The sequence below is a fragment of the Eublepharis macularius genome, chromosome 2, assembly GCF_028583425.1.
Source record: "Eublepharis macularius isolate TG4126 chromosome 2, MPM_Emac_v1.0, whole genome shotgun sequence".
NCBI classification, from domain to species: domain Eukaryota; kingdom Metazoa; phylum Chordata; class Lepidosauria; order Squamata; family Eublepharidae; genus Eublepharis; species Eublepharis macularius.
Window position 1 is genome coordinate 20,154,874 of NC_072791.1, and position 23,623 is coordinate 20,178,496.

A 23,623-nucleotide genomic window follows, 5' to 3' on the forward strand; every position below is an offset into this window, starting at 1 on the left:
GTGAAAACTTAAGTCATGGCAAGCCAATCGTCTCTACCTTTACACAGAAGATAGAATTCCCACTAACACTGCCGCCGCACTCGGGGCACAGGAGTAGGCAACCCAGTGAGAGGACACAAATCTTACACCATGTTGCAGCCCCATGGCTCCTTTGCTCCTCTTTAGCTTCCAAAGTGGAGCAGTGATTAATCCAGAGCGTCCCCACAACATCCTCCTCCAACTGTACACGTTCAGGCTTTACACTGTTTTTTAGTTCCCAGTCCTTTCCCATCCCGTTTTGCCACAATCTTGCCTGAAGGATCAGAGACCTGGCAGCTAAACATGCCGTGCAGACAGGAAGCTACTGGTTTTTTTAACCTCTCACCCACAACACCATTTTCCTTCTATCATCCCCTTGATCCCTCCATTTTCTTTGCTGTGCCACCAGAGGGCTTTTTGTCAGCTAAAAAAAAAAATAGCTGGCAAAAAAAGTTCTCCAGTGGCCTTGGGGGCGGGGGCTGCAAGGCAGTTCCCCTCAAGGAAAATGCATAGGAAGCCCCAGGGGTCATTTTGTAGAAAAAGAGCTGCAGGAACGCATTAGCATAACTCATTAGCATATGCCACGCCTCTTGCCATCATCGGAAGTGTGTCATTGGTATAACTGATTTGCATATGCCACACCCCCTGACATCACCTATTCTGGCTGTTTTGGCCCCAATCCTGGCTATTCAGGGCTGAAATTGGGCCCAAAATGGCAAAAAGGGGCTGAAAATGGCCAAAAAGGGCCCCCAAATGGTCAGGATCGGGCCGCTGCTGAGCAGCAGAGTGATCCACCACCCATCAGAGGCCCGATCCGGGCCATTTCGGCCCCAATCCTGGCTCTTTCGGCCCCGATCCTGGCCGTATTGGCCCCAATCCAGGCCGCAATGGGCCGAAAATGGCCGAAAATCAGGTGGGTGGGGCCAGCTGACATTTGACCTCTTTGGAGAACTACCAGAACTGCGTTCCTGTGCATTCCCCCTTAAAATGAGCTCTGGGAAGCCCCCATGTAGATGCTCCACTGCTGCTGCCATTCACAGTGGCACTGAATTCGCAAGAGAGAATCTTTTTTTTCCTGCAACAGAGAATCTCTATTTATTTATAGTTTGTCTTTCTCGCTGGGGACTCAAGGCAGATTGCAGGATATAATTGCAACCAGACAGCATAAAACAACCAGTGAGCGATGCAATTGGACTATGATTACTGAATTAGAGAACAATACAAACAGCAAGCTAAAACAAAATTTGTTTGTTTATTACTTATTTTATATCTCACCTTTCTCCCCACCCAAATGAGCTGACATTGTTCTCCTCCATTTTATATTCACAAGGACCCTGTGAGGTAGGTTAGGCTGAGAGTGTGTGACCAGCCCAAGGTCATCCAGCAAGTTTCCATGGCAGAAACTTGGCCATAGCTCTCCAACAAAGGTTATAGGGGTTCACTATAAACCATCTTCTGGGCATGCAGCAGGGGTCACTAGCGGTGTGGGGGGGAGGTAGTTGTGAATTTCCTGCATTGTGCAGGGGGTTGGACTAGATGACCCCGGAGGTCCCTTCCAACCCTATGATTCTGTACAATATAGAAAGTAGATTCAAAGGTATAGGACAATGATATAAAAGCAGGCAATAGCTAGTATAAAGTATCATTGCAGTAGATTACAATCCTGTTCCATTATAACAGTGCCCTCCTGGCCTGTTCCATTCTAATCTCTTTTTAAAAATGATGCCGTGATAATGCAATCAGAGAGATTTTTTTTTAAAGGCCACATCTCTACCCATCCACCCTATGTCTAGGTAATAAGAACCATTTAAACAGGAAACTGGTGAGGATATTCCTTCGAGAAGTTTCTTTCTCCATCATTTTTCAAACGTATGGAAAGAAGCCACTGTTCGTTGCCTTGTACAGTCTACAGAATCCTAATCAGCCATCAGAGAGGTCCATATCATCCATATGTTTTGGCCCAGTCTGTACTACTTTCTTCTGTTTGATCACCCAGAATGTGATGATGGTATTAAAGCTTCCTGACCTCAGTATCAATTTGTATGATCACTCCGCGGGGATTTGCTTTAAGCTCTCCTAGGTACTTCAGTACCTCCCCAGAATGGAAACTGGCAGGCACCTGTATAATTAAGTATTCAAAAGCTGCTTTGTATGCTTTCCAAACATTGGAAGTGTGAATTAAATGCTCAAGATTTTCAGCTGCAAAACCCAACACTTGCAAGAGACTTCGCTCTACCAGCCAGAATATTCTTAGCACTTAAATTCCATGCTGTATTTATAGGACTCAGGAATGCTCACGCAAGCCGCGTTTAGTGCATGCAGCATGAGATCACCGTATATATCCAGGATCACCTGGTCTAACCCCAGACTTTATTTTTTTTAACCATTTAAGCAACTCTTAAGTGTTAGCAGTCGACCCTGATTCTCATGCTGATAGGGAAGATTATGAATATGACTATATCGTAAGCCCCTCTCCTCTTGTGTCTTAAAACCCCGAAACTGCCTGGCAAGGCAAGAAATGGTTGCCAGGAGTTGGAAAACTGAGTGTGAGTCATAGGCAAGACTGGCTATCAGCCCCATACTCCCGGAGATGTGCAAAGATCTCAAGACAAAGGGTCTTCCAGGAATTCCTGCATTAATCACCTCCACATGCTGCCAATCTTCCCTTATCTGTTCTCCCAGTCTGGGCTATTCATGGATCCAGTAAGTCTCACCAGCCATTGCAGGCCATCAAGCGCCTTTTTATGTTTAGTAACACCCAGGAAGGTTTAATCAAATTTTTCCCAGTTCTATTGTCTCACTTCCGGAGACAGCCATTAAGTTATTGTTTTTGGCCAGAAGGCGCCATCTTGCCCCAGGGTACGTTCCATGTATAACTGGATACCCTCTGCCATAGTTCTGTGCGTTCTCAACCTACCCATGCACTCTCAGATTGCACATCTGAGCCCCCTTCTTCTTGCGACAAAGCACTGGTTGCTCAAGCTGCTCTTCTCTATAGATGTCCTTGTCTTCTAGACTGGTAACTATAACCCTCCCTGGAAATGCCCTCCTATTTCCTCACTAATTTCATAGTTAACTCTATGTATTTTGTGCAATTGCTCTTTATTACTCTATAAATAAAAACCCTTTCCTGCTGAACATCCACCTGTTTATTAAAGAGTCCTCTAGAGGAACGATCCTCGTATCCATTTGTGGAAGACTCTCGCTTAGTTACCCCTTTTCACTGCCTCTCCTTGCACACTAATTCCCCCAATTCACAAGGAGACCACCCATTCGGGTAACATAAGGACTGTAATACGATCTGTGATTGAAAACCATCAAAAAAGCAGAGTTCATATCCTAGCCCCATCCCATTGCGACTTACTTAAATTGCTTTTTTCCCCCATCTAAAGTTCCTTCCTACAGACTGATGTGATGTGCACATCGGACGTGGAGGATTGCAGAGACCCGAGTTCAAATGCACATTTGAATAGCAAAACTCATTTGATAACTTTGAGCCTCTCACTAAGCCCCAGGGATGAACTATATGTTGCGCTGTTTACAGGTCTGCCCTGGGTCCTGACAACAGATGTGCGGGAGAACCTCCCTGTTGTAATTTAGATACTCAGCTGTGCGGGATCCTGATACGGACTAGGACTGCAGCATACAAGGAGGAGCTTAAGCTTTTCATCACTGAACCATTCGCAAGAGAATTCCTCTGGGGTTTCCAAAATGGGGTAGAGCCATAGAAAGAGAAACACAGAACAGGTCATACTGGAGACAGGCCTACTGTAGCACATGTGGTTCAGCCTGATGCGGGCCTGGTTTTTACACGGAAAAGAAGGAAAGTGTGTAATACCGAGGTGGGAGAATGGACCATCTTATTGAGGACTGTAAGGGAAAGGAATATGGAAGATCACATTTTGGAATATTCCTCTATGCTCAAAAAATCCTTGCAAACAGAAAACCAGTGCATAAAAAAGTAGAGAGGGGTAAATCCTTTCACCTTGCTATGCTAGCTTTCTTTTGGAGCGTTTCATCCAAAGAAACGTTAAGTAAAGATAAGGTAGATTAATACAGAGCAAACACTTCCATGGAAAGAAGTTGGCCAGAAAACAACTAAGTCACTAATACAACTGTCTTTACTGGACTTCTAACTCTAAGTAAATACCTGATTTCCACTTGGGTCAGACAGACTTGGGATGAGCGATCAACTCCCTCCAAAACAGCCATATTGGCATCCTTACGTGCTCTCTGTCCAGATATCTGCCCCTTCAGCAGTGACTGGCACCTGTTTTCCCTCCATTTCCCCCAATTTCTGAAGAGTATAGAGTGCCTGGGAAACGCAGGCCTGCAGGAAAACTAGCAGCAATGCCTGAGGCCTGTGCGTGAGGGAAAGGCTGTCTTGAGGCCTACAGCCTAGGATTACAACAGGCCCAAGGCTGGGACCTAGCAGAGACTGCCTATTTCAGTCCTCTGAGACTTTATCAGGCACAGAAGAGAACAGAGGGGTACAATATCTGTCCCTCTGGTGGGCAGGCCGAAGGAAAACTCCAGATGGGCAAATGCCTAACTTCAAAAGTCAGATTCTGGTCTTCTCGCCTACAGTACTTTCTGCCCAGGCCACTGCTGGCTGTAGCCACCCAGCCTTTCCAGCTCTCTGGTTTCAGCAACTGATCTCCAAGACCATTAGCCATTGTGTTATAGAGATCAGTGTGTCTGACTAGGATTTGCAAGACCTGGGTTCAAATCCCCACTCTGCCACCGAAGTTCTCTGGGTAAGCATGGGCCTGGATCTAAGGTTGCCAGGCTGCATTCAGCAACCCTTGGGAGTAATTGGGGGTGGGGGGCAGGGTCTGTCACACCAGCATCCATTCCAGTTTAAACCAGAAGGGACATAGGGGGACACGCCAGCATTTTGCAGAACTCTCTGGTATTACTATAAAGTTTTTTGTGGAATGCTAGAGCATCCTGTGTCACTTCTGGTTTAAACTGGAATGCTGTTGGCACGCTGGCACAACACCCGACTGCCAGGACTTTCCTCCCCTTCTCTCCAATTCAGTGCCCAAGACACAAACGGGTATCAAAAGGAATTGTCAGGAGGATTATAACTGGTTCACATCAGTAAGGGTCTGAAACTTTGCTAGTTACTATCAACAACAGATAACACGTGAAACTTTAAGGGGGTGGATATTCAAATATTCCAAGAGGAACGGACACACTGAAATACCTTTCCGATCCCCGGGTTATCCTTGATTTTCGACACAGCTCTCAAAAGGCATGGCGGTGCTGGAGGGGGACACATCTGCAGGATGCCACAAAAATTTGTGGCGTAGATGGAGAAGTCGTGGGGGTGCAGCAGCGGCGGGTGATGCTTCTTTCTCTTTGAGGACAGGTTAAGTTTCTGGGCGGCTCTGAATAAAGCAATAGTGGAGGGAGAAAAAAAGAGAGAGAGCATTATGGTGTGTTAGGAGCAATTTAGGCCAGTGAGCCAGATGTTCAGCACCAAAACTGCCTGTTTAACAAATCAAGTTGTTTCGTTCGCTAATCAGATTTCATAAGGATTCACTGCCAGGGGACTAATAGAAGGAAATAGAAGCCAAAATACGGCTGGCAAGATATTTGCTTAATTTTTCTCCTCAGCAGAGTTTCAGATGTATCCTAACTTTTTGTTAAGGGCGGGGGGGGGTAGTATTTTGGCAGCAGCTCAGAAGAAAAAAATCAAAGGCTGCCAAAATCACACGTCATTAAATGCGGAAATCATTCTCTTGTCATTTGTAAGCCTGGATGGGCTTTCTTACTGCTGCTGACATTTAAGCAGAGATATATTTTGTTCTGTAACATATCCAAGAGAGACGGGGAAATTATTTTGGGCTACACCGCTAAAAGATGGATAGCTTGCGAGCTTCACAAGAAGTGTCTGTATTTGAAAAGAAAGAAGGCAACTTGAACGTCTTCTTAGATTGTTTGGCCTGCAATCCTGGACACAGGCGGCTAAAGATCCATATCAGGCCACGGGATATAAGCAGCTTGAGTATGAGCCCGATTGCAAAATTAGCCTTTTTGCACAGAAAAAAAAATCCAACAAAGGGAGGCTTTTTAATGCATCAAAAGAACAGTAAGGCAACTTTGGAAACATTACAATTATAATGCAAAATGCACGCACAAACACACACAAAAGACAAACAACTTTCCTTTGTGAACAAAAACAGATACAAGGCTTCTGCTTACCCTGTTGGAACCCCAAGTAAAATATTCCTTCCACGCTGTTATAATGATGAATGAAGTTTTGTAAAAAATAAGGATATGTAATTTGATAACTTAACACTTGAACATGATTCCCACAAGCACATTCATTCCTTAACTGATGCACCTGACAAAGAGAACTGTGATTCTCGAAAGCTTATTGCTACAGTAAAGTTGGTTAGTCTTAAAGGTGCTACTGGACTCTTTTCTATTTTGCTACTACAGACTAACACGGCTAATTCCTCTGGATCTTTTCCTTGACTGTACCTCCATGAGCCTCTCCGTAGCTGAAGAGATGCTGATGCTTGTGGGACCACTGGTGTAACAGGGCTTTCTCAGGGGCAGCACCAGATTTGTTTTATTTAATTTTATTCAATAAATAAGGAGCCATGGAAGCTCACTGAGTGACTGCAAGCTACTCATTCTCTTTCAGCTTAACCTAGGGTTGCCAACCTCTAGGTTGTGGCTGGCAATCTCCTAGAATTGCAATTAATCTCCAGGAAGTAGAGATCAGTTCCCCTGGAGAGAATGGCTGCTTTGAAGCGTGGACTCAGAGCCAATGTACAAGTGACGCCTGACACAGGTTGGACACTTGTCAGCTTCCCTCAAGTTTTGATGGGAAATGTAGGCGTCCTGGTCTTGCAGCTGTAATGAAGAGCCAAGCTGTAAAACCAGGACGCCTACATTTCCCATCAAAACTTGAGGGAAGCTGACAAGCGTCCAACCTGTATAAAGCGTCACTTGTACATTGGCTCTCAGTCTATAGCATTATATCCAGCTGAGGTCTCTCCCTTCCCCAAGCCATGCCCTCCCCAAGTTCCACCCCCAAAATCTCCAGGAATTTCCCAACCTGGAGCTGGCAACCCTACCTCACAGGGCTATCTTGAGGAAAAAACAAAGGAGGGAATAATAATGTTGTAAGCCACTTTGGTTTCCCAGTGGGGAGAGGAGTGGAGTATAACATTTATGTAGCGTGACTCTCTCAATTAAAATTTCCCAAGGCTACTTAAAGCAGTAAAAAGTTCCCTGGGCAGCTTACAGTAATAATAAAATACTTTTTTAAAAAAACAGGACATCTCAACAGAAGTAGAAGATTAATCCAAACTAATTTTCACAGTAATGAAATATTTCGACGGACAGCAGCAATAAACAGCTCAATTAACAGCTAAACTTAAACTTGTACCAGTAGTAAAATAGCGATAAAAGTCAGTGTGGTGCAGTGGTTAGAACATCAGGCTACGATCTGGAAAACCCAGGGAGACCCAGGTTTGAATCCCTGCTCTGCCATGGAAGCTCACTGGGTAACCCTGGGCCAGCCTAACCTACCCCACAGGGTTGTTGTGAGGATAAACTGGAAAACAGGAGAAAAATGTAAGCCACTTGGGGAGAAAGATGGGGTATAAAGGAAGTAAAACTGAACAAATGAACAAACAAATGAATGAATGAATGAACAGCAGGAATGCTAAAAAGCAGATAAAACAGCAGTGCAGCAAGCAAAGGGTTGTCAACTCCAGGTTGGGAAATTCCTGGAGATTTCAGGGTAGAACCCGGGAGGGATCTCAGCAGAATATAACACCACAGAGTCCACTCTCCAAAGCAGCCATTTTCTCCAGGGGAACTGATCTTTGTAGTCTGGAGATCATTCATAATTCCTGGAGATCTCCAGGCTCCCCACCTGTGGGTTGCAATCCTAAACAAACAGCACTGCACAAAAAATCACGTACCTACACAAAACTCGAAACAAATGTCTGAGTGAATGACCAAGTCTCAACTTAGCTACAGATACCAACTGATGAGACGGACAAATGGTCTAATTCAGTATAAGGCACCTTCATGTGTTCATATGGAACCTCTGGCATGAAAGGCATGTGGCTCAGTCCTTCCAGCAGCACCTGCAGAAAATTGATTCCACCTTCACTTATTGGAGGAACTTGAAGAATTCACTCTCTTTAGGTAGCAACCTCTCTTTAGCACAAGGATGAGTTAACACAAGGACGAATTAGCACAAAAAAGCCTCATTGAAATGTGGTATGAACCAAGGGCCAAAGCAAATAGAGTCATTTTTACAGTACCGTTTAATTTACATAACGATTACATAAACATGATTGACAGCTGGTAGGAGAGTGGGCTGCAATTCGAGCATTCCATTGCTGAATTTTTGGTCTTCGTTCCTGAGATTGCTCTCTACGGCCAACAAGATGGTCTGGGAAATGTTCCCTGCTTTATGGATGACATTTCCCATATTTTTGATTAATAGGGAATATTATGCATATTTTTGTTTCCATTATGCGCTCTAACATGGAAATAACACAGGAGGAAAAAAATAGCTCTAGAGAATCTTTTCAAAGCCCTATGAAGGGATACATGAAATCTTGATAGATTAATGATTGCTTCAATACAGTCTGCAGATGGAGTTCCCCTGGGAGAAATATATAAAAGAGGAAAGGATGCCAAGATTGAATTTACACATCCAATGTTTATTCAGACACCCAGACCGAGTGTTAATAGCCAAATGCATTTACAATACACAAGGGGATCAAGGAATGAAAGATGTAGGTCAAGTATACAATAAAGGTATAAGATCAGCCATAAAACAGAACCCTATGGCTTAGTAGGCAGACTAGAAATATTTTAGATAAAATAAATAAAAAACAAGGACACAAGCCGGCACATGAATTACTTCTATCCGCCAAAATCAGCGGGGTTTACCTCATGCTTGACCGTGACCTGAGTTTTAAAGACAGCCCGGAGGGAAGTTCTAAAAATTACTGACAAATCTGGGGGTTGCAGCTAATTTTTTAAAAACTGAATTTCCAATCACATTGTATAGCTCAGGTTTTGATCTATTGTTCTAGCAGTGGCCATTTCCTGTTCCTCGCACTTGCAAGAGAAATCTTTATCCGCACGATATTCAGGTGGCATTGCAACCACACAGCATCAAATCTTTGTAATTTTCATGACCCAAACGAACAGAAAATGACTACGCCCTCTTAAAATGGCAAAACTTGTGATGCATCTGCTAAGAAATTAACAAAATAGTAAATATATACACCTGACTAGAGTATGGAGATCTGCCTTCCTTACAATGAAGAGAAGACGCCAGGGGTAATCTCTTTAGATTCTAACTTGCCCAGAGACAGTTTTGTAGAGGATGTGTTTCTATAAAATGTGAAGAGTTGCCTGAGGGAGCACAACATTCAGTTCTAGTTCCAACAAACTATTTGGCCCTCACAGGCTTTCTTTTTGAAGTAAACCCATGAGAGTACGTACGTGGAAAATTTAGTTTGGAATCAGATACCCATTTAATGTTTGTAGGAAAAACATTTTACGAGCAAGATCTAGAAGAAATCTTTGGGCCAAACCGCACATAGCACTGAGGATTCATGAATGGATCCTCAAGGTGCGTACTGAGCAGGAACAAAACAGGACTGGACAAATATGGACTGGGGCCACAGCAAGGAGTTATCAGCTGAACATCTGACAAGCTGTCTCCCAGCATTCAAACATGTTTGTGCTAAAAAGCCAATTGCACAAGCACACTCTCATACTGCTTTCCCACGGCTTCCACCTCCATTACATCTGCTGTTCACCATATTCTTAAAATACCAAAAAAGTCTTTAAAATTTCATAATGACTTACGGATGTGAGGTGCCTTCCTCCCAGAGGCTCTTCCATTTGCCCAACTCCATGTTAATTCGTGCTAAGAGTTGGCAAATAGACTCACCCATGTGCCTTCTCACACTTTCTCATGAGGACTGAAGGGTTCCCTCCACAACCTCCAAATTTTTATTAAAACTTTGTCAACCAACAAAAGAAGTGTCTTGGGCTTGTGATCACCTGTTTACCAACAGGAAGTGCAGTCAAATGAAACGGAGTATTTCATGCATATGAATTCTCACACTGTCTCATTGGAATTGTTGCTATTTTCTAAGGGAGAACCTATTGATCCCAAGGGGATAATGTGACTCCAGTCTTGCATCATCAGGATTAGCTCCTCTGATTGGCTAAAGTGGCCACGCTCAGGCCCAAAGTTGGTTGACGTGTTACCCAATTCAAACTTTGCGCAAAATACAGAGGCAATTCAATGAGGGGCTCAATCCACACGTAAGTGAAGGCACAGTAAATTCAATTGCTAGCTGCATTTATGTCCGTTAGCAAGATCATTTATGCTTTCTCAAGGAGAGCAATCCTATGACAAGCACACCTGCATTGTTCATTCAACAGCAGGTAAGGTTACCCTATGTACTGCGCATAGCAACCCTACTTTTTATAGGAATCGAAAGAACTGTATGCAGAGGACTATTTGCCAGGGAAGCATCGGGATTTCCCATGCTCAAGGAATTAGTAACAGGAGAGGCAAAGACAGCTGCTACGGGAGGTTAACACTAAAAAGCATCACACCAAATGCAGTTCTAATATTTCTTAAGATGTTCATATTGTAAACATGCAACAGTCTCATATGCAGCCTCTTGGAAAATATTAAAGCAGTTGTCCACAAAAGGCTTTGGACAAGCATTGCCTGTTGTTTTACAAGGACGCACAGTCACTTCTGGAGAGGGACTGTAACCTTCGGCATCGATATTTAGAAACGGATTGAAGAAACCAAAGGGATGACTCCTGACGGAACTAAAATGGAGGACTTGGATAAATGAAATGCAAGGATCAAAACACAAGGATTACCCATCAGATCTTGGATGGCCACGAGAGAGCCTAAACCGGAACTATTTATACATCAAATGGAAGACAGCTGAGCCCTCCACTTTCCTTTTTGAGCAATTGAGCTTCCAAGCCAATATTCAAGGAGGTAAAACCACCGCCTGCACCACCTGCAGGGTTCCTTGCAAGCAAAAGGAACAGCTGCTTTCTTGGTGGCATTCCTTCGTGGACTTACTAAAGCTCTAACATAACCCAAACTGGCACGGCACGTGGCCTGAAACACCAACAGACGTCGGGCAATCCTCCCACCAGCCTGTCAAGAGAATCCCAGAGAATTTCTATCACGAAAGCATTGGGTGGTCCGATTTGAACTTTGAGCAAAACGTCGAGGAGATCCAACAAAGGACTCAATTTGTCTGAAAGCAATCAGATCAATTACCGAAACTTTAAATGCTAATTGCTTTCATGTTGAAGTCTGCACGATCCCCTATTTCCATATATGCTCATTTAACGGGGACAATCCTATGACAAGTATAGAATTCCTAGCACCTGAAGCATTTGGTGGTGGCAGCCACTGAAACTTTTTGCTTTCTTTGATATACCCTGGATATTTTACCTGAGTTGGCACATTCCTTTTGCTTTGACAATTCCCTTTAGGCAGAATCCAGAGACTAAAGAAGGAGCAGCCTTAAACATTCCCCACAAACGATTTTGAAAAACACTCGATTTCTGCGAGCACACTTCTGGTCAGTGCCATGACAAACAGCTGCATTAAAATGACATCACGTTGCTCAACTGCAACCGGGGTTTGTACAAATTGCTTCCACAAAAGAGTGCCTGTTCTACGGCAGCAGCTCCCAACTTTTTTGCAACCTGCTTTTTAGAATGTTGTTCCGGTGGTAGAGAGTGCCATCAAGTCATAGCTGACTTAAGGTGACCCCTGTGGGGGCTTTCAAGGCAAGAGACTCACAAAGGTGGTTTGCCATTGCCTGCCTCTGCATAGCGACCCTTGTATTCCTTGGAGACCTCTCCTCCAATTCATAACGAAGGCCGACCCTGCTTAGCGTCTAAGATAGAGTGCTCTTCTACAGCGTCCCAATTTTGTCATTGGATCTGCAACTGTCACTGTTGGCTATGTGAGCAGCCTAGGGTATGAAACGAGCTAACTATATGCATGTACCTGATGTGCTATCTTCAGCGTATGTTCTCCTACGTAAAACATGTACCACAGAATCATGGAGAAGCATTCCACCAAGAAAAGTTTGTTGTTGTTTTTGTTGTTACAGTGACTAAAGAAGGCACCATAGAACGAAGAACATACAGACAACTCACACAAGAACAAGTGAGGAACAAACATGGTTTCCAATTACCATTAGCGTCCTTCAAAGGGGCAGGCCCATGGCTGAGTTCTTTATGAATACGCTTCAAGATGAGATACTGTATTAACTCAAATGCAAGACTGGGGTTTTCCCCAGGTATACCATCAAAACAAAGAAGAGGTCTCTTGCAGTCACATACAAGTTACAGTTATGTCCAATAATACATTTGTTGAGTGTATAAGACCGGGTTGGCTCAGGCTAGCATGATCTCAGCAGATCTTGGAAGCTAAGTAGGATCTGACCTGATTAGTACTGGATACCAAGGAAGTCCAGTTTCCCTATGCAGAGGTAGTCAATGGCGAACCAATTCCATTTGCCTCAGGCCTTGAAAATCCTAGAGCGGTTAACCCTAAGTCACCTGCAACTTGACGGCACTTCTACCACTAACGTTTGGAGGGGGGGTCCTCTTACATTCAGGGCCCTCTTCCTTTCAAGTAAATAAGACAGGATTAGCACATGTAGCGTTCGGATTGCTACACATATTATATAGTAGTAAGCAGTGGTGAAAATAAGTGGGCTCAGCCAGACTGCCAGTAAAGAAGTGGCCGAACTGATAGCTCCCATCTTTAGCTTTAAGACTTCCCCTCACCTCGCCCCAAGGCAGTCCCTAAGAAATCTGTTACTTTATTGTCTGTCTGTCTGTCTGTCTGTCTTCATTTATACCATACTTTTCAACCCAATCGGAACCCAAAGTGGCTTATAACAATCTTCTCTCTTTCATCTTATCTTTGCACCAGAAGTTTAGGCTGAGAATGTGTGTCAGGCCAAAGATCACCAATGAGTGTCTGTGAAGAATGAGGATTTGAACATGGGCCTCCCAGATCCTAGTCTGACACTCTAACATCACCCTTAGGTAGTGAGCCTTACAACAGCTTTGTAAGGTAGGTCAGTATTATTGTCCTTACATTGTGGCGTGGGGGTGCAGAGGCTGAGAGAAAAATGGTTTGCCAAACTCTTAAGCTCATGACAGAGGCAAGATTTGAATGAGGGATGTCCCCAATCACACCTCAGGGATCTGATGGGCTTTATATTCTTTTGCTCTCATATTCAACCCATGGGATCCTCTCCAGATATTATTGACAAGACTGAGAAACGCCTCACCTTAAAGGCAGAGACAGATCTGATTAAAGTCACAAATCTCCATCAGTCTGTACCATGTACACAGAGATCAGAACTGTGACCATGCAGGCAGGGGATATTTTCCGCTTCAACCCCCCCCCCCCCCGCCGCACCTGTTTGACTAATTAAAACCAGGCTGTCTGCACTGACAGCAGTATTTTAAAGGGAAAAAAGAGGTGTCCTTTAACAGCCTGTCTTTTTTTTTCCTTTTAAAATGCAACTGTTTAAAAAGGAAGCTCTGTTTTGATTGGCAAAACCAAACTAGGGTTGAGGGGTTAATCTCAACTTCCCTTCCTGTGTGGACCCTTATCTGAACTGTATCTCCATACATGCCATTTATCTTTTGCAGACTAGTAGAGATCCATGATCTTTTTCATGTCTGTTTTGGACCATGTCAAGGGTAGACCACAAATCGGAGTCAACAGAAGACAGTTCCATGCATCTTGACAGTCTGAGAAGCTCTGTCCTAAGGTATCTATAGACACACACTCGCTGTTCTTTCTCTTTTTCTCTTCCCGGTATACATCTCCTTATGTTTATCTAGTCTGTGATAAAGTACACCATCAAAAAAAAAAACTCAACCGCCTAAGCGAGAGATTCCATCTGCTTGTGCTTCTTTCCCTTTCCAATTAAAGCTTCTGAAACGCTGCTGTATATTATTTTCCCCTCTGACTGTGAGATCTACTGTCTGCATTTTGCTTAACTCTTTTCATCTTTAATAGAAGTTGTCTTTTAAGATGCTCCAGAGACTTCTTTGCTCATAGCTAGGTGTCACAGCAGAAAATAAAAACTAATATACAGCCCATGGAGGAGCACTCAAATATCAAGCGACAAGGGACCGGTCTCTAACCTGCTCTTTCCACCGCACAATTTACAGATTGCTAGGTTGGCGGCAGCTCCACAGAGAACTGGCAAGACACAGGGAATGCCCAGGAAGGCCAATTAGCTAATGCCCTGCACTTGAGGAACAAATGATAAAACAAATCCCAGCCACGAGACGAAATCCCACAATGAAATCTTGTTTCAGGCCCTCGGCTAGGGGCTCTAACGAAAGGTCCAAAGATAACTGCAGCTGTGGAATTAAGTAGAAAGGTCGTGACAACTCTACCTTCACCTTGCCAGTACAAAAAAAGCAAGAGTCCGGTAACACCTATAAGACTAACAACATTTGTGGTAGGGTATGAGGTTTCGTGAGTCACAGCTCAGAGCTCTTGCTCTTTTCTACTGGTACAGACAGACTAGCACGGCTACCCGTCTTGATCTTCACATTGCCAGGTTTTTCTTCCGATTCTCAATGAGCATGGAGCTAAAGCAAGCATCATGTTTCGATCCTACTCTTCTTCCAAGGGGCCTAAAAGGGGTATACGTAAGTTCTCCCCACCTGCATTTTATCCTCACAACAACCCTGCAAAGTGGGTAAGCTGGGACCATGATTACCCAATACGTTTCATGGATGATGACTGACCTACTCCTCATGTGTTCCCCAGGTCCACGTGTTGCAATTTCCATGCTGGGAATGTAATTCTCAGGCACGCATGAACTCAAACTGGATCAGGGCATTAAGTCTCCCCACCCCACACTGTTGTCCCAACCTGAAACAGCCGGGGAGGACAACATTTGCCCTATTGAGGAAACCTAATTGTACCCCCATCCTTTAGGGTTGCCAGGCAACCACCAGGAGGTTGGGGACATCAAAGGGTTGATGTTAGCAAAATCACTGTCACCACATCACTTCCGAGTACAACCAAGGAATGGCAATGGGCAGCTTTAGGAAGCAACAGAAACTCTATGGTTCTACCATAGTGTTTCCAGCAATTCCTAGAGCTATCCATTGTCACTTCCAGGTAGAGAAGTGATGTACTGGCACAGAGGCCAGCAGACCCAGCACAGTGTGAGGCCATCCATACATGTGCAGCAAATAGCCCCAGCCCCAGGTCATTTCAAATCAGGAAAACCGCAACGGAGAAGGGGGCTTAACTCCCCAAAGTCCCTTGTAATTCTGTGACTCTGTAACCACTGCCTCCCTTTTCCTGAACCAGGGTCAGCAACCAGGAAGCAATTTGTCCTACCTTCCCTCCCCCCAGGTCTGCATAGCAAATCTGTGCCTGGAATTATTTTTAAAAAGAGAGAGATGAGTAAAGCCACTGTCCTCATGCTCGGTGAATGCTTGTTCCCTCACAAGACAAACTATTGAAGAAACGGTCCATGCAGTTTAATCTCTGGGTAAGCAGAACTGTCAGCACCTAATCTAAAAGTGTATCTCCGATCCTGGCCAGTGCTCAGAACACTTAATGGAGTATTGAAAACGCAGTTACTGCAACAGCCAACGATGTTTACACACCCCATTGAATGAACAAGAGCAGCCAAAGCAGGCAGAACCGTCTCAAGCCAAGCATGCTTCATTTAGACACATGCACAATTTTTTTTTAAAAAAAGTAGAACTTGTCACTCAACAAACTATAAACAGACTTTTGAGAAAGCAGAATTTCAGCCATTTTTAATTCCACCAACAAAGTATGCTTTCAGGAGAGAAGCGGCACAGCATGCCCAAAAACTTGGGGCAACTCCAGGAAATTGATGGGCAGTAGATCCCTGGGACACAAAGAAAGAATACCTTCACACAATGCATAATTCACTGGTGAAACTCACTGATACAGGATGCCGTAATAGCCTCTGGTTTAGAAGGCTTTAACAGGAGGTTCACAGTGCAATCCTAAGCAGAGTGATACCCTTCTAGGCCCAGTGACTTCAGTGGACTTTGAAAGGCATTACGCCACTTAGGACGACACTCAAAACAATGTCATGGAGGCTAGTCACCTCTGAATAAAAGTTCTGAAGGATATCAACAGTCTTTACCATCTCTACCTTGCATGCTTTCTAGGGTTTCCCCACAGGTTTCTTGCCCCAGTGGCCACCCTCCTCCCCAGGGCCACTGGGGCTATTTAATAATAATAATAATAATAATAATAATAATAATAATAATAATAATAATAATAATAATAATAAATTGGAAGTTTTATATTGTTATACATCATTATGCTGTTATAAGAGTAAGTGTAACAGGTTCTGTGAAACTGAAGCTTTCATTTTTTAAAAGTCTCTATCCCCTTCCCATGCAGAAATATGCCTTTCTCCTTATATATCCACAATGGAAAAGGCTAGAGACTTACTTCTTCTTTTAAAAAAATGAACAGTGGGAATGCACAGAACAGGTGACAGTTGCTGTTATAATCATATATCGGTGTCAAATAAGGTCATTGATCCTGAGTATCGCAAGAGTTTTGAGGCTTATGAGTTTTTCTTATACTACTGAAAGTTAATCAGTTAATATTTTGTATGGCACCGTACAACTAAACATTTTTAACTATGTTAAACTGAACACCTCGCAATCATCTATAGTTTTATGTAGATTATGGAGTTTGTCTATGTTAGCATTTGGTTATATCAATTTTTGTATGTTTGTATGTTTTATTGGTTTAAATAATTTTTTTTAAAAAAATTTAAAAATCAATGTAAGGGTATTAAATTGCTGATTGAAACAAAAAACACCACAGGGACAGGGTCAGGGAATATGGCTGCTTCACGGACAGGAAAACTCAAACTTTCCCACCCACACAAGCAGCCATCTGAGCTTTACTGCAATCTTTTCCAAACGTTTGCAGAAAAGCAAGTTTGATAAAGACTGGAGAAATGCTGGGGGGGGGGCGGAGAGGCTGGGCAGTACACAAATGCAGCATGCAGCAGCGGGGAAGTAGGGGGGGAAATGCCACTTTGAACCCGGGGCTGATAACCCTTGTAGAAACGGCCATATTCCATCCACACAAGTCCATGAGTGGACAAGACTTGAAACAAACAAACAAAAAGGCAGTCCTGCCTCTTAGTTTTTTCCCCACAGCAGAGGAGGGAGAGGTCTGACTTTCTCTGCTACTGGAAATCTAGCAAGACAGAGTTTTTCCTCCTCCTTTCTTTTCTGGGATGGGGGATGGGGGAGTAGAGGGAGGGAGGAAGGTGGGCTCTGAAAGGCTATGAAGCCGTTTGCTTCTGATCACTCCACACTTTTTTACAATACAAAAAAGTGGTGAAAACAGCAGCAGTTGGCCTTACCAGTCCTCCTATGAATGAAGTCACTCTGCAAACAGAGCACTTGACATTTTAGCCTTGCAACGCCACACTCAAGTGCTCAAAAGAAAGCCACTTCTAAAGAAAGTTCTTGGTGGGGTAGTTCAATGGCTTTTCGTGCGAAGTTGTTACCTGAGATCAGGCCGACGAAAGGCATACTCGGGTGACAGAGAGCCCAAATGTCACTTTGATTGGCACCCTGTCTTCACAGAACGCTGCTTCTCACATGGTATTTCAAAGGCACAGGACTTGCCCCTCTCCCCCACTGGGGGACGGGACATGCAAAATATTTTGTTTGCGTAATACATTTATCTGGCTCCCAGCCAGACTCTGTGAACTTCAAAACTGCAGTTCACAGGTCTGGCAAGGCGCCAGATGTGCGTATTACCCACCTCAGCAAGACATTTTGCATGCCTTTTTGACAAGACGTATGCATTATTCCCGCATAGTTAAACTGTAACATGAAAAGCATCCTTCAGTCCTTCCAGATGCAAGGAAGAAAACCAAAGCCTTCAGAGAAAGACATCTGGAGAGTAACAACTGTATTATGATGACGCGGCTACATCTTCAACTTTTCACCTCTGTTCTTGGAAGCAATGCCATTGAAAAGAGCAGGGGGGTGGAATTGGGTAACTACCTGGCTCCATTGGGCATGTGAAGATCTTCTAGTGAGTGTTCCTCCTATATCTGCATTTTAGTCATTTCAAAATAGTCCTGTGAGTGACATTTTTGTAAGAACATCAGTGCAATCAACAGGAGAAGATACTCTTTGCCTTTTCAGGAAAAAAGCCTCCCAAAAGAACCACACAACTGCAGGACTGGACCAAAGCCCAGCATTCCGCAGTAGGCAATTTTGACAGGTTTGTGCTTCCCCCCTGGAAATGCCACCTGTGGTTAAAATCAACATGGAGCTGTTTGGGTTGCTCCACTGGCCAGATGTTTTGGGGCGCTCAACAGCTAGAGTTACGCTTGCCTAATGTTCCAACAGCTAAAAACAACTCAAGCCAGTTCGAGCCAGTTCCAGGTATTTTGGTACCCCAGACATCATATGCCTGTCACTCTGTACCACCAGAGGCCACAGCCAAGCCAAGTTCTCAAAGGGCTAGAAGTGTTACACATCCATCAGCATTTTTAAAAACAAAACATCTCCAACAAGAAAGAATCTGCACATTTTAAATACAAGAAAAGAAACAAAGACAAATTGCTAGCCTTTAATTGAAACCAAACAGAGTTTCAAACACAAGATGCAGATTTCCCAGTCATCCACACTCCAGACGTTTTGTTGTTGTTTTAAGCATGGCTTCTGTCTGAGCTATCTATGAATTGGCCGTGTTTGCAGACTTGAGTCAGTCCTAAGACGAAGTGAAAGTTTCAAGTCCTCTAGCGCCTGAAAGACCAACAAGATTTCCAGGCTAGAAGCTTTTAAGAGTCAAGCTCCCTTCGTCTGACCAAGACAGTACGACACTCAAAAGTTTATATCCTGAAACTTAGTTGGTCTTTAAGGTGCTACTGGACTCGAAGAATCTTGCTCTTCTACTGCAGACCAACACGGCTACCCACCTGAAAGATGAAGTGAGAAAGTTATAGCTGGCATTTCAATCAATCCAAGGATGTGCCCCTTAGGACAAAGCAATACAAAGAAAATATATGCTCCCATTGGAAATATTAAAAAACCTGGCAAGGTGTGTATGAACCTCTCGTATGGTTCAGACTTCTCACAGAAAGCAAAGGACATGAGGAATGAAAACAAACCACAGTTACCGTTTCAGGTGTGGTTCTGCGATAGAACAGCAGGATTTGAGTCTAGTAGAGACCAACAAGATAGTCACCGTTTTAGCTGAAACGGAAGTGCTGGTTCATACAATATATGTCCGAACGAGAGCTAGCGTGGTTTGTGGCTAATTAGGACTGACCAGTCCTAGGTTTAAATTCCTACTTGAGCACAAAGTTCACTGGGGAAATCATATGCACTCTCTCAGCCTAATGTACCTCACAGCGCATCGTGAAGATAAAATTAAAGTACGGCTCAAATACTTGCAATGCTGGGAAAAAAATGCGAGAGGTAAAATGCTACACATGAACTGGTACTTTAAGCTTGCAGCCAAAAACACACAACGCAGTATGTGATCAGAGGCATATTCATGCACACCTACTATTTTTTTTAATAAAGTGGACATACTACATTGGGTAGGTCAGGCAATGTACGTGTGGGACCTCCATCCCACCTGACGTATGGTATTCCCGGCTGGCAATTGTGCAAACCTGCCCATACTCTGACAGCCTGCCAAGTTTCAAGCATTGTAAATACTAGAAAAATGTTGTTTTTACTCTTCAGTGAACCATGGGTGTGAACAAGTCATACACCAACAGGTATTCTTTGACAAACCCTTATCTTTATCCCACTTTGCTCGGGAGTCTTCAATCACAACCACTGGCATTTTCTGGACCAAGAGCCAAATGGCTCACTCGAGGGGATGCTTAAGTTATTCCCAGATTTATAGCCTTTAATGGGAACTGACAGCAATAAACAATGCATCACAAATCAGAGATGTGTTGGTGTTCTATTTTTGCATAGTAGGTGGTCTTGGAGATTTCTCTGCATCTGCTGTTGCAAAGATACATTTCATTCCAAATAATCTGAAACACAATGATAAAATCTCCCCAAAGTTAGCTGTAAGAACCTTTCATTGTGCCTGTAAATACACAGTGGACTTCAGCGGGATTATGCCTAACCTTCTCAGCTATTTCTGATATAAACATTATTAAAACTGAAGCTGAAAGGGAGCTTAATTTCTTTTGTTTTACCAAACTTATATCCAACCTTTCTGCCTTCACAAGGGCCACCAAGGCAGCTAACAAATTAAAAAATACATAATAAAATCGTATTTTAAAACCAACCAAAAAGAATAGGACATCATTAAAACCAGAATTAAAAACACATACAAAGATATATGAACAACCGTAAGAGTCCATTTTCTACAACAGCCCAAACCAAATTCTGTACTCAAAATTATTCATAATGCAAACATCTGGATTAAGTATGTATCTTGGTATTTGGGATACAATCCAGGCCAAATCCAATGAATTTAATAGCCACAGGAGACATTACAAAGTAAATGTGTGTTATATGCCATCAAGTCGCCTCCGACCTATGGCGATCCTATGAATGAAAGACCTCCAAAATATCCTATCATTAACAGACTCGCTCAGATCCTGCAAACTGGAGGACGTGGCTTCTTTTATTGTCAAGCCATCTCGTTTTAGGTCTTCTTCTTCTTTTCCTACTACCTTCCACTTTTCCAAGTATTATTGACTTTTCCAGAGAATCTTGTCTTCTCATGATATGACCAAAGTATGATAGCCTCAGTTTTGTCATTTTAGCTTCTAGGGAGAAGTCAGGCTTGATTTGATCTAGTTCTCATTTATTTGTCTCTTTGGCTGTCCACGGTATCCGCAAAACTCTCCTCCAGCACCACATTTCAAATGAATCCATTTTCTTCCTGTCAGCTTTCTTCACTGTCCAGCTTTCACATCCATACATCGTAATGAGGAATACCATAGTTTGGGATTATCTTGATCTTGGTCCCCAGAGAGACATCTTTATCTTTAAGGATCTTCTCTAGCTCCCTCACAGCTGCTCTTCCAAGTCTCAATCTCCTTCAGATTTCTTCATTGCAGTTTCCCTTTTGGTTGATGATTAAGCCAAGGAGTAGAAAATCATGAACAATTTCAATTTTGTCATTGTCAACTTTAAAATAATGTAATTCCTCAGTAGTCATTACTTTCGTCTTCTTGAAAATACCCAATTTCAGATCCCCAATACAAATACAAATACAAGCCTGGGGGGCATCTGCAGGAGAGAATTAGAGGAATGTACGAGTCATCATACTGGATTAGACCAATAGTTCATCCAGTCCAACATCCAATTTTCCAACAGAGGCCGGTCGATATCACAAGGAAGGGCATGAGCAGGGTCCATTGGGGGCAACGCTCACTTGCCCAGCATCTGATATTCAGAAGCATTATGTCTTTGAATTTGGACATCCCAATCAATCATCCCAATGCCTAATAGCCAGAAACAGACTTATCAGCCACAAACGTGACTGACCTCCTTTTAAATCCATCAAAGCCAATCACCCTCACCACATTTTGGGGGCAATAAGGGCCAAAATAGATAATGTCACATCCCTGAGTCCGGCACAGTGGAGTGGTGACATTTTAGAGCCAAGATATCTACTTTCCAAAAAGTTGTAGGAGGTCTATCCTGCAGGGGACGGTGGCATGGGGGGGCTGCTATCCCCTCACACACACACACACACACACACCATTTTCAAGAGTCATTCTGAAAAGTAAAATCGTCTCATTTGGCCCTGAGTTACACACGTCCATTACGTGAATTTGTACTTCTTTGGTCTGCCTTGCATCTACTGCTCACCTTTTCTAGTACCACAGAGGAAAAAGCAAACATTCTACAAGTTCACTTTCCCAATGCTATCCATAACTCTGCCAGGTCACCCCATGAAGTCATCATTTCTCAAAACAAAAAAGCCTTTTGTGCTTTAGCCTGACCTCACAGGGCCGGTGTTCCAATTCCACGCTCACGCCCGTTGCCCTTTTCTACATTATTCCCAGCTCTTCAACAATGAAGCGAACAGAACTATACACAGTATTACAAAATGAATGCCTGAGCACAACCCCCCTCCCTCCACATACACCCCAATAATCTGACAGTGCTTCTGAACAGAACCTACCCACTGCTGGCGTGTGATGGGCATTTCAGAGCAGGTCTGTACTTCTTTACAGGAAGAGCAATTGAAATGTGGAATTTGCTGCCTAAGAATGCAGTGATGGCTACAAGCACAGACAGCTTTAAAGGGGGGTGGGACAGAATTATGAAGGAGAGATCTATTCATGCTGACTAAAGGAAACCTCCCCATTCAGAGGCAGTCTGAAGACCAGTGGTAGGAGGCAACATCCAGAGCAACTGATTGACCGCCGTGTGAGAATGGATGCTGGATGACATAGACTGCTGGTTTGAGCCAGTAGGGCATTCATTTATTTACTTACTTAATTTATTTCCCTCCAATGGGGACCCAAAGCTGCTCACATGGTTCTCCTCTCCTCCATTTTATCCTCACAACAACCCTTTGAGGTAGGTTAGGCTGAAAGGCTGTGACTGGCCCAAGGACACCCGGTAAGCTTCCATGGCAGAGTGGGGATTCGAACACGGGCCGCCCGGAACCTAGTCCAACACTCTAATCGCTATGCCACACTGGCTCCCAAGTTCTTCTGTATCTTATCTCTCTTCTGCTCTTATGTCTCTCTCCCCATCATAATCGCAGGGAGCTACTAACCAAGTCCTTCCCCCTCCCAATCAAATGATGTAGCTGATTAGTTTCTTACTTCTACTATCTGACTGAGCTTGTGAGTGCATCTGTCCCCACACACACACACACACACAAACCAACATTCACATACCAGCCTTGGCCACTCTTGAAACCCATGAGATCTGCATGAACCCTCTCTGCAGTGAGTGGAACTGAAGCAAGAAGGAAAGGGGAGGGTGGAAAGAGAGACTTTATATGCTCACTGAAGTGCTTATGCACACCTAAGTAACTATTTGGAACTGAGCCATAAAGCCTGAAGTACCGTGTGCATGATGCGCTGCATATAATGAGCAACAACAAAACAGGAGATAGAAAGTGAGCGGAATCCCATACGGTGCATGTTTGGGACACAAGCTGTCTATCACCCGAGAAAAATGCTCCTTTTCAATCCTTTTGTTGTTATGAATTATAACGTGGGACGCACATGAAGTACGTTGTTATAGCATGCATCACCTGTAATACACAGATTAACATCTCTGCTGCAAACAGTACCCAAGGGCAAGCAATCGAGGTTGGAGCCACTAAAAAGTCAGCCTGGCCTGCAAGTTCTGCAAGAGTATATTATATGAACATTCACACACACCCTCCCCGCAAAACCCCGCTTTCTATCATTCAACAATGTGAAAGTCAAAATTATTCAAGATGAGCAGTGGGTGGATTTTTATCACTCGGGCTGTTAAGCCTTCTCAGGCCCCAGAGAGGCATTACAATAGTTAAATA

General features: G+C 43.6%; 1 protein-coding gene across 1 annotated transcript in view; it reads right to left on the reverse strand.

The window, feature by feature from the left end:
- KIF26A (kinesin family member 26A) overlaps positions 1-23,623 on the reverse strand; it is a 119,986-nt gene that overhangs the window by 43,820 nt on the left and 52,543 nt on the right. The window contains exon 3 of the mRNA XM_054972732.1: positions 5,228-5,411. Coding sequence (XP_054828707.1) covers positions 5,228-5,411 — 184 coding nt within the window. The remainder of the gene's footprint in view (positions 1-5,227; positions 5,412-23,623) is intronic.